A 10,487-nucleotide genomic window follows, 5' to 3' on the forward strand; every position below is an offset into this window, starting at 1 on the left:
AGTTATAAAAAATTAGAAGTTTATCATGTTTTTTTTTCTTTTAATCAAGCGAAAATATATTTATTTATAAAATATTTTTTTATATAGTTTAAAAAGAAAATTAAAGAGCACGATGAATATAGCAGTATTTTTCTTCAATTGCATAGTATTATTAAAAATAATATCCTTTTTTTTATCAATACTAAAAATCTTAATTTACCTACGGAATCTTTGAGTTTTCAATGAAACTTTTTATTTTTTCTTAATTTTTTAACGAAATATTTATTTGACACTTTAAGCTACAAATATATAAATTCTTGTGTCACGCATAAATATTGTATTCAATGATAACTAGTTTAAAATTAATTACACTAATTTTTAATGTTATATCTATATATCAAGATAATAAAGACATTTTATAACACATAGTTAAAAAAAAATGTGTACTATATTATTGTTTAGTTTTAATATCAACTATATCAAATTATAATTCCAAATATATGTAACATGTTAAAGAAGTATTTGAAATAAGAAAATGTCAATGTCAATTCTACTCATGGCTATTCAATATGCAAAATATTCATACAAGCAAAATCAAAATATAATTGAAAAAAATGCGAGCAATCTCTTGTGATATTAAAAATATTAAATTATACCCTATAAAAAAAAATTATCTTTTTATATTTTTTAAAACACAAGCAATTTTGCAATATTTCATAGGGAGGTAAATTGTCAATTTTTTTCATAGGGAAGTAATTTTCTCATGTGCAATATTTCACAGGGGGGTAAATTGCTATTCACCAAAACATAATCTAATCTTGCAGTGGTAATTTAAGTAGCAGCTAGGGCATAAGAGGGCAAAATATTTTTTCAATCTCATAAAATAAGGGAAGAATCTGTTTTGGTACCCAATTATGGCAGGTGTTACTTTTGTTACATAAAACTCATAATCACGTATTTTTAGTCTCAGAAAACAACGTGCATTGTGTTTTTGGGACTAAAAATACTTAATTTTGAGTTTTATGAGACTAAAAGCTTCACCTGCCATAGTTGTGGTACCAAAAAAAATTATGAGACTAAAAAAACTTTTGGCCCAGCATAAGACTTAATTGTCTTTATTGAATACTTTTTGTACTCAGCTGAGTTTACATGTTAAATAAGTATTTGAAGTACTTTAAAATTAGGAAGTATGCAGAATATGAGATCATGAAAGAATTTGAATTTTCCGAATCAGCATATCTTATCTATTCCTAACTTGAGTCTACTTCCTTCTGCAAAATGACCTGTAGGAGGAAACAACCTGATTTAGTTCTCAAATCATACATAAACACAATCACAAGAACATAAAGTACTAGTAACATACTTGGTTATAACGGAATTGATTGCTCCGTCTGCTACACGTCTGAGAAGAGTTTCCCTAGCCTCAATGGGAATTCCTTCCGGCTGTAAGGATAGCCGGAATCAGGAAATGGGCGAAACCAATCATATATTTGACCAAGTGGATTAATGCTATTACTACACATACCTCTTCCGGGTACCAAACTCCCGGCTTCGTGCTTCCCTCAAGAACAGCAAGTGCGAATGCAGCTGTTGCAACTCCGACAACTCTAAAACAATGAATTCGCATTGCTAAAGTTAAGTGTATGAATCAGATTAAGAAAACAAAGCCAGTCGAGACTTGGACAGTCACATTTTATGCTGGAGTGCATATATACAATATCCAATGTTGCAATCTGACTCAACACTCATGTTACCAACTTTAATTTGGCGCACACTTTACTGCAGCAGGACAAAGTTTTTGGTATTCATTCTATAAGATTATACTATTTTGTAATGCCTTAGCTCTGTGTAGTTTATGGTGTCCATCTATTGTGCGTGTACGATTTTTCTATCCTAATAGGAGAAACTTGAACAGCTGTGGACATAGCAGCGATCATCTTTGGATCACATAAAATCATTATGTTCAAGGTGATTTATGATTTCATCATCAGAGAATAGCCTAAGAATGTGAAATGGGAATTTACTCTGATAGTCTTTTGTGGCTGAAAATAGCTGTTGTATTATATCCATCCGAACACTCCAAATCAACCTGTTGAGAAGACAATGAGGTGCAAACGTCTGTCAAACAGATCGACATGTTACCCAAAGAAGAAAATTCTCTCCCTAGTCCTTTGTGGAAGTTCTTAGTAACAGGAGATGCACCAACTTACCAACTTACCTTTATTGACATGATCTCACCAGTTATCACATCTACTGCACGAATAAGTGGATAAGAAAACTGCACTAACATCTGAACGATTCTTTGGTCCCTAAGAAAATTCTTCAAATTGGGATTAAAATAAAAAACATTATCAGCATATCGGAACTAGGCCCATGAACAGCAACTTGTAATTTTTGATATATTTAAGCATTGTCATGGTCATAGTAGGCATACAGTCGGAACGAGACGAGTTATAGCTGAGAGCGTCCAGTTCCAGAAGAATGGTCCAGTTCCAAACCGACTACTGACAGTTGGTACTTGTAGAACCTCATGCGCGCTTTCCACCTCAGGCAAATTCCTATCATCAGAAGATACTGTGAGATATAATGGCTATGACATGAATCCAATGAAGACTGAAGGTTGGAGAAATCATGAAAATGTTTATCCAGATTGCACGTATAATACTTTGGTCACGCGGTGGTGGAAGCAAAAACAAGGAATATATAAACACATTTCTTTAACTGAAGCAAGCACCTTTCTGTTCAGTGCTTTAACTTCATAATACTTTAAAACCTGGAAAAACAGGTAGTGGTAAGGATTAGAGAAAACAGTACCACTCCAACTTGATTAAGACTGTCTTGGCCTTTCTAAAATATACTTTAATAGGCATATTTTTGTTCAAAGAGGTGCGAATAAATAAACTATAAACGCCATTCACTGAACTTTCTACTATAATTTACTTGCTTTTGAAGCGAATCATTAAAACGACATACAAAAGAAAAACATCTTGCTTGCCAATGCCTTCTCCAAAGTCGACGTTAAGCATACTGCTGTAAGGACTGAACTTCACTTTTTCTCCTGAAAGAATCCAACGTTTCAGTAAAAAACACAACAGAAGACGGAGAAGTTGGTGGATTGAAGTAAAATGAGCCAGTGAAAATGAAAGCGGTTCTCCTGACTCTCTTCTGGTTTCGATAACATTACTGTTTGTTTGTATTAAACAAGGATCTGTTTTTTAACATAACAAACGGCAATAGCACAATGTATGCATTTCTTCCTAACAGTTATTTGTAGTCATAGCAGGTGACCTTTATGGTACGTAACTGCTTCGTCTCCCAAAAGGAAAAAGCTTGTGGCCAGTATGGCCCGGCCAGCGCCGCCAGTTCCACAAGTGTAATAGTTGAATCTAGGAATGATATCAGCAAGTAAGAAAATGCAAAAGATAGGACAAGGAAGAAAATGAAAATGAGGTGTTGTCTTTTGCAGTAGTTGCTTTGCCCCTTCATATACATATTCTTTTCCTGTATCTTGATCTTCCACTATTTTTCTCTGACTTTTCTATGTACAAGGGCTCGGCAATCTTAATAATGTGTTCTGACTCGCAAATGTTGAAATGTTGGGATTTTAGAAGATTTAAGCTACAAGGTGACTTCAATCAAGATCAAGAAAAGGCTGTATTCAAGGACCAAAGCAAGAAATAGAAGAATCATCCCAATATGGTTAAAGCCTAAACATTTATGCACTCTCTTGAGAGCTTCAAATTAATCCGGATGCATAAATTAGAAGTAGCCACTATTTGACGCTTTTGACATGGTAAAGTTTTGGATAAATAACCACCTTAGGCTCTCAAGTTGACCTCTGCTTTCCCTTTGTGCATTGTGGACGAGCACGGCTGCCATCACTGTCAGAAGAAAGGAAGAGAACATGTAAATTAAAGATTCAAAGAAACTATTATAGGAATACATAATTGATGCCTTCATTGTCCTAAGAAAGTTTGGCCTGGAAATTCATCAGAAATGTGTTGAAGTTTCTAAACCAAAACAGAACAATACCAACAGAAACTTCAAATCCTGTAAAGTGAAGCCAGAACCAAAGATCATGCAGAAAAATTGAACTCAAATGGAGACTGTATCCTACTAAACCAGATAACAAATCTTTATCTCAACTTTCACTCATTTAAGTCTGTCCATGTTATATGAAGAGACATTACAATTGCTAACTCCGGGGTTGATTCCACAAGTTGTAATGGCCGGAACACCTGCAGCCATTGCCTTGTTCTTGTAGGTTTTTGCACGTTGCGCATATCTTTTACTGTCACTCACGTCAATATATGCTGTCTGATAGATGTAAGGATGGTAAGTTTTCAAATAGAAGACTGCTACCAAAATCATTAAATATTGGCTCTGATGGATAACTCAAAAACTAAGAAGCTAAACAGCAACCATGCACAAGAGCTCCTCCTTACCTTGGACTGGATTGCAGCTTCCAACACATTGCACTCCATATAGTCGAATGGACCGGCTGCATTAACAACAAGGTCCACATCTGCAAATTGTTTCTGTTAACTCATGATAGATTCATGCAACAGTCGACCTCATGAGTACAAACACCAGCTCTTTTGCCATAACAACTGATGGACATAGAGCATAAAGAGCTCGAGAACATATTCACTTCAAACTTTAAGGTAATCAGAAGAAATGGCAAACCTTTAATTGCTGCTTTTAAAGATCTGACATCTCCAATGTCAACTTGAGAAAACTCTGAATTCTCACCCAAGGTTGCCACAACTTTATCACCCTTGTGCCTGTCACAGTAAACAAATTTGTGGGACTAAATTATGTTTTCGGGTATATATACCTAGGTGAAATAAAGAAAATGTCCAACAAATTAAAATAAGTTACAGGCTAAACATAATATCGGATGGGAATGACTAACTAAAATAGCCCTCTTTTTGTTGTCTCATATATCTTTCTTAAACAACTTTCAACTTGTACATATTAAGCCACCTTGTTACATTTGGAACGAGAAGTGTAGGTAGGTGGCTTTTTGGAAGAAAAGCCACATGCGCCGAGCCCGATTGCCCCGGTCCGCGCGGGGCTGGGCCGGGCCGCAAGGCTATGGATTTTTTTGGGAGAAATTATACTGAATTCCTTCACACTTTTATTTTGGGTTAAATTCATTTTGACTCTCCTGTGATATATCAAAATATAAAAAATTCCCCTATAAAATTTTTAATATAAAAAATTATTCCTATGTTATGAATAAATAAGCACACCGCCCCTTGGTCAACTTGAACCTATTTCTTTTTAAACAATGACTAAAATACCCTTTATAATCAACCGGTCAAACTAAATATATTAATATATAATTTTTTTATTTATAATATATATAATTTATAACTATTAAAATATATTTATAATATATATAATTATAATTTATAAAAATTTAAAATAAAAATTATAACCCCCCACCCCCCATCCCCAATCTTCTTCCCCGGCCAACCCACCCCCCACCTCCCCTCCGCCCCCCCCCCCAATCTTCTTCCTCAGCCAACCCAACCCCCCCCCCCCCCACTCCTCCACCCCCGCCTCCCCCCTCCCCTTCGCTCGCCCCCTACCTGTCTGGGCAGTGTCGGTCGCCCATGCGCGCGCTCCCTCCTCTTCAGCAGCGGCAGCGGCAGCGGCGAGCTGTTTTTTTTTAAAAAAAAATTATAATTTTTAATTAACTTAATTAAAATTATATTTTATTATATAAATAATTAAATAATTATTATATAAGATAATATTTTATTATTAATAAATATATAATATTATATATATTAGATGTGAGAGAAGGGTAAAAATGTCATAAAAATATTTTATAGCAAATTCGCAGTCAAGAGCGACTGTGGCTCAATTTCTATACGGAGGGGATTTTTTTAACTTTATTTTATATCACAAGGAGGTTATTCGATACTTTCATTTTCATAGGGGTTTTTTTAAACATTCCCATTATCGTAGGGGGTCTCTGGATTTGTCCCCTTTTATTTTTGAACCATCAAACAACTGACCTTTTGGGGTGAGAAATTACACTGAATTCCTACACTCTTTTACTTTTGAACCTTCAAACAACTGACCGAGTCTTAGAGGTTGACGAATATCTGCCTCTCCTATCTATTGTGCATCAGGTTTGATTATACAGATAAGAGAGTCCATTTGCATGAAACTCTCAACAATTTGAGTCTTTTTGCATCTATAAATAAGCCTCGATTCTTACTTCATTTCACACAAAAAACTGAGCTCCTCCTCCCTCACTTCCTTTGTTGTTTTCTTATTTGCCTCTGGGTGATATTTTGAGTTCGTTATTCCAAACTCTTTGATACAAGTGGATCGTGTTAGAGGGTGCAACAGTGTTGACCTTGGCTAGCCAATGATTATTGCTATTGCACCTCTGTGGTATCAAAGTTTCACTTTATGGACAATGGCTTATGCACAGCATAACGTTTCCTTACAATGTCAATCATGTCTTTTCATGGCTAGCATAAAAGTTTAAGAAAATATTTTGTGTTTTGGAGATAGAGTGAGATAAATAGAGATTAATAAGTGCGTTGGATATAGAATGTATATTTAAATTTATTTTTAAATATAATTTAAAATATTTTAAAATAAGTTATGTAAGTTTGATATTGGAATTTGAGAAATAAAAATAATTATTTATTATCAAATTATATCTCTTTCCGGCCCCGTCCCCCCTCCCTCAGCTCCAGCCACCGCTTGCCGCAGTCTTCCCCGAAGACCATTGTAATATATATATACATATGTATAAAATATACATGTCTATATATATATAGACTTGATTTTATGTACAATAAAACATGTAATTGTATAAACAAATAGTTAAATTTGGACCCCCATTTTTCGTCAAAGAAAATATAAATGTTAAGTTAACTCTGAACTGTTGGATTAATTTGACAAATTTGGACCATTGATTTATATTCTTTAAATATAGGCTACGGATTTATGTATAAATCAAGTATATCAAACGGTTAATAAACGAGGATATTTTTGTCATATTTTATGCTAAAAATGAAAATTCCACACATACTTGGCGCGTTTATATAATAAATCCAGCTCTAGAGGGGTTCTTTGTCACATTTATTTTATTATAGGGGGTTTGTTGCTATATTTCTTATCACAAGGGGTTTCTTGGAATATTAAGAATAACAAAGGGGATAAAATGCTTTTAATCTTATATATACATTATACATAGAAAGTTCAAAAACAAAAAAGACAAACAGATAAGGTGTAAAAAACAATTGACAATCATTCAATATGTTTGAAGAATTGCCCAAAAATGAAACCAAACATTATGTTAAGTTTTGCACACTGCCGAGTATATTTATACACTTAAAAGTACATTTCTAACATATATAAAACACAGATAAAATATTTTTGGTTAAAGTTGTTAATTATCAGATTAAAGAGAATCTCAAGAGTCGTGTTTTTGAGTAAAGTAATAAAGTAGTGGATATTCCTATAGAGTCCATATTAATTAACATCAATGAATAAGGTCGACTTATTCATCAATGCTCATTTCATGCTCAATAGATTAGCTATAGAAGCAGTATTTAATTAGCAGAAAAAACAATTAGTTGTAGAGGTATGGATCGGAAAGTAACTAGACATGAAATATATTTGAATTACCTGTTACGGCCTGCGACGACAACACGAAGGTGAGGGCAGAGTTTGTTGAGTGCAACGGCGGTGTTGCTGCCGACCACGCCGGTTCCACCTACTATCAAAACACTCCGGTTCCGTGCAATTTCTTCCGCCGACACCCTACTTACATTGACTCTCTCCACATCACGATGATGATCTCCAATCTGTTTCCTAATTTCTGCAGTACTACTTGCCTTCACAAACCCAACCGCCATGCAAACTGCAGATGCCATATCTATATATACACTATATATATATATATGTATATATGTGTGTGTATTTCTTCCTTCTCGCTCTAACTCCTACTCTCTCTCTCAAAAATCATTCGCGCGCAGAACTGAGAAATCCGTCCGTATGTGTGTACGTAGTATGAAGAACAGTTTTGTCTGGAGAACATCATTATTTATTTTATTTATTTATTTAAATAGAAGGACAAAAGGAGATCGGAGTTGAATTTTAGGTAATCAGATTATTGAGTTAAATGGAATTGAAGTTTTGAGAAGCACGATTATGATTATTTTATTATGATCCGCATACGATTTTGGAGTAGTCTATATATATATATAGAGAGAGAGAGAGAGTGTGTGAAGAATGTGGACATTTAAAGCAACTGTCCCTTTCAATTTCTTGTGATATTTTAAGTATCTCGTGTTTAGGGATGGGTGAATTATATGTTTTTTAAACAAATTTAAAATATAATTCAAAGTTTATAATATAAACATAAATAATTGATAATATATAAATTTTGATATGATAATGATCAGTGATAGCAAAGTATACAAAATAATATAAATTATGTTGGTGATGAGTTGAACTGGCATCTTGTCAAGATGTCGTAGCAGTTGACTTAGATCAATTGGGAATGAATATTTCAACTCTTTCCACAGAGAAGGCATACCTCCAACTGAAGAATTGACACGAGACCTTCCCAGTCTACAAAGTTAAAATGCAAGAATAGACTTACGTACATTAATGCCATATCTTCTGAAGCTGAGTGTTTGCATCTGCCTTACTAATATGCGATGCTTTAAGAATATGAGAAAACATGAATTGCTTGCAAATCCTTTCACTTTTTTATAGTAGAAAAGTGTGTCGCCATGCGTCCTTGTCCAATCTTAACATCTTCATTTGAAGACAGAAATCTTCCTTCATTCTCTTGCACAAGTAAGCTGTTTGTCTGTGCTTCCAAGAGCCACATACCCAACATTGACCAGAAAATTGGCGACCAAAAAGCAAGAAATTACGTTGAACCCGTTGCACTACTGATACGGGACGTATATTTTCTTCAAGGCAAGCAGTAATTCTGTGATTCGTTATATTAACGACTTCAATTGGACTGAGAATTGTACAATATAATTCTCATTGTAAGTTTTCGATTTAAATTTCTTATCATAAATAGCGTTTCTAATTGCTTTATATTATGGGCAAAAGACAATTTTCGTCCCACAACTATAGGCCATTTTCGTTTTAGTCCCGTAAGTATCTAGGGTTTCAATTTGGTCCCGTAAAACTGAAAAATTCGCAATTTCAGTCCAAATTTCGCCGGAAAATTTTGTGGGTCACCGGAAAAGGTCACATGCGATGCATGTGACTTTTAAAATTGGGGGCTCGATCCTGATTGGCTGGAGAAGCTGATGTGGCGCATATGTGGAAATTAAAAAAAAAAAAAACGACTGAAAAATCGCCCGCCAGTCGCCGCCACCTTCTCTCTTCAATTCCGCCGCCGTTACTTGGAATTTCTGGCCACCACATATACCATTCGATTCCCCACATCAAGGAGAACAAAACCCCTCAACCAATTTTGAGATCCCACCACGACAGCGACTGGGCTTTGAAATTGACCGCCGCGGACAATTCCTGTCGATTCGCCGGCGACAGGACGACCCACGATCGCGGATTGGTACCATTGGATTCGTCTCCTCACTGCGGTTTTAATGGGACTAGTCTCATCCATTTTCATCAACTAGGTGCAAAGATCCATCGTTTTGAAGATTTCGGTCGTCGTCCGCCACGACTGCACCTTCCGCCGGCGTATTCTCCTTCGTCCGAACGAACCACCTGCTCGGAATACCATCGTTGAACGCCTCTCATTCTGGCGAATCTTTTGAGACCAGTCCCATCGATTTTGGTCACCTCTGTGCAAAGATTTGACGAAAGCCATCCTCCGCCTTTGCCGACGGTCGCGAGCTCGATTTTTGTCGTTTTTTTTTTTTTTAATTTCCACGTATGCGCCACATATGCGCTACATCAGCTTCTCCAGCCAATCAAGATCGAGCCCCCAATTTTAAAAGTCACATGCATCACATGTGACTTTTTCCGGCGACCCACAAAATTTTCCGGCGAAATTTGGACTGAAATTGCGAATTTTTCAGTTTTACGGGACCAAATTGAAACCCTAGATACTTACGGGACTAAAACGAAAATGGCCTATAGCTGTGGGACGAAAATTGTCTTTTGCCCTTATATTATTTATTGCTTTTGATTTCTAAATTCGATCGTAATATTTCAAAACGTTGTTTCTATTTGAACTAAATTTTTTTTTCCAACAAAAAGCAAACACTTGATATGGAACTCGAAACCTTCAAATTTTCGTGTAAATGTGGTGAAACAGGAACAAGTTCATGCTACCCTCCTTTCTTATTCAAAATCTTCCCTTCCTCCCCCTAAAAAAAGCTCAGGTCCATCCCAATCTGCTCCCACGTTTTGGGCAACTAAACTTAGCATCTCAACACGTTTCTCGTAAAATGATAGAAAAGATTCCCAACAAACACTCAAAGCTCTACTCCACTTGTTACTGTAAGCTAGAAGCACACTACAATCATAATTTGAAC

At 35.5% G+C, this 10,487-nt stretch overlaps 1 protein-coding gene across 1 annotated transcript; it reads right to left on the minus strand.

Annotated features, from left to right (window-relative positions):
- Positions 1-1,296: 1,296 nt before the first annotated feature.
- LOC105163699 (uncharacterized) lies at positions 1,297-8,667 on the minus strand. The gene is made up of 12 exons (XM_011082141.3): positions 7,642-8,667; positions 4,666-4,763; positions 4,425-4,504; positions 4,170-4,296; positions 3,797-3,860; positions 3,268-3,365; positions 2,953-3,037; positions 2,414-2,537; positions 2,198-2,299; positions 2,004-2,068; positions 1,505-1,586; positions 1,297-1,422 (listed from the first exon to the last, which is right to left on the minus strand). Exons 1-12 carry the CDS (start codon positions 7,887-7,889, stop codon positions 1,297-1,299), a joined length of 1,299 nt encoding a protein of 432 aa, XP_011080443.2. The 5' UTR covers positions 7,890-8,667.
- Between the last annotated feature and the right edge of the window lie 1,820 nt (positions 8,668-10,487).

Source organism: Sesamum indicum, linkage group LG6, assembly GCF_026168435.1.
Source record: "Sesamum indicum cultivar Baizhima isolate 11 linkage group LG6, ASM2616843v1, whole genome shotgun sequence".
NCBI classification, from domain to species: Eukaryota; Viridiplantae; Streptophyta; class Magnoliopsida; order Lamiales; family Pedaliaceae; genus Sesamum; species Sesamum indicum.

Excerpts from the sequence above, each read along its gene's own strand:
- LOC105163699 (XM_011082141.3), bottom strand. The coding sequence starts at position 7,889 with ATGGCATCTGCAGTTTGCATGGCGGTTGGGTTTGTGAAGGCAAGTAGT. Across the intron at positions 4,297-4,424 it reads AAGCTGCAATCCAGTCCAAG|ACAGCATATATTGACGTGAG; the intron begins GTAAGGAGGAGC and ends TACATCTATCAG. Across the intron at positions 2,069-2,197 it reads GTGAGATCATGTCAATAAAG|GTTGATTTGGAGTGTTCGGA; the intron begins GTAAGTTGGTAA and ends TCTTCTCAACAG.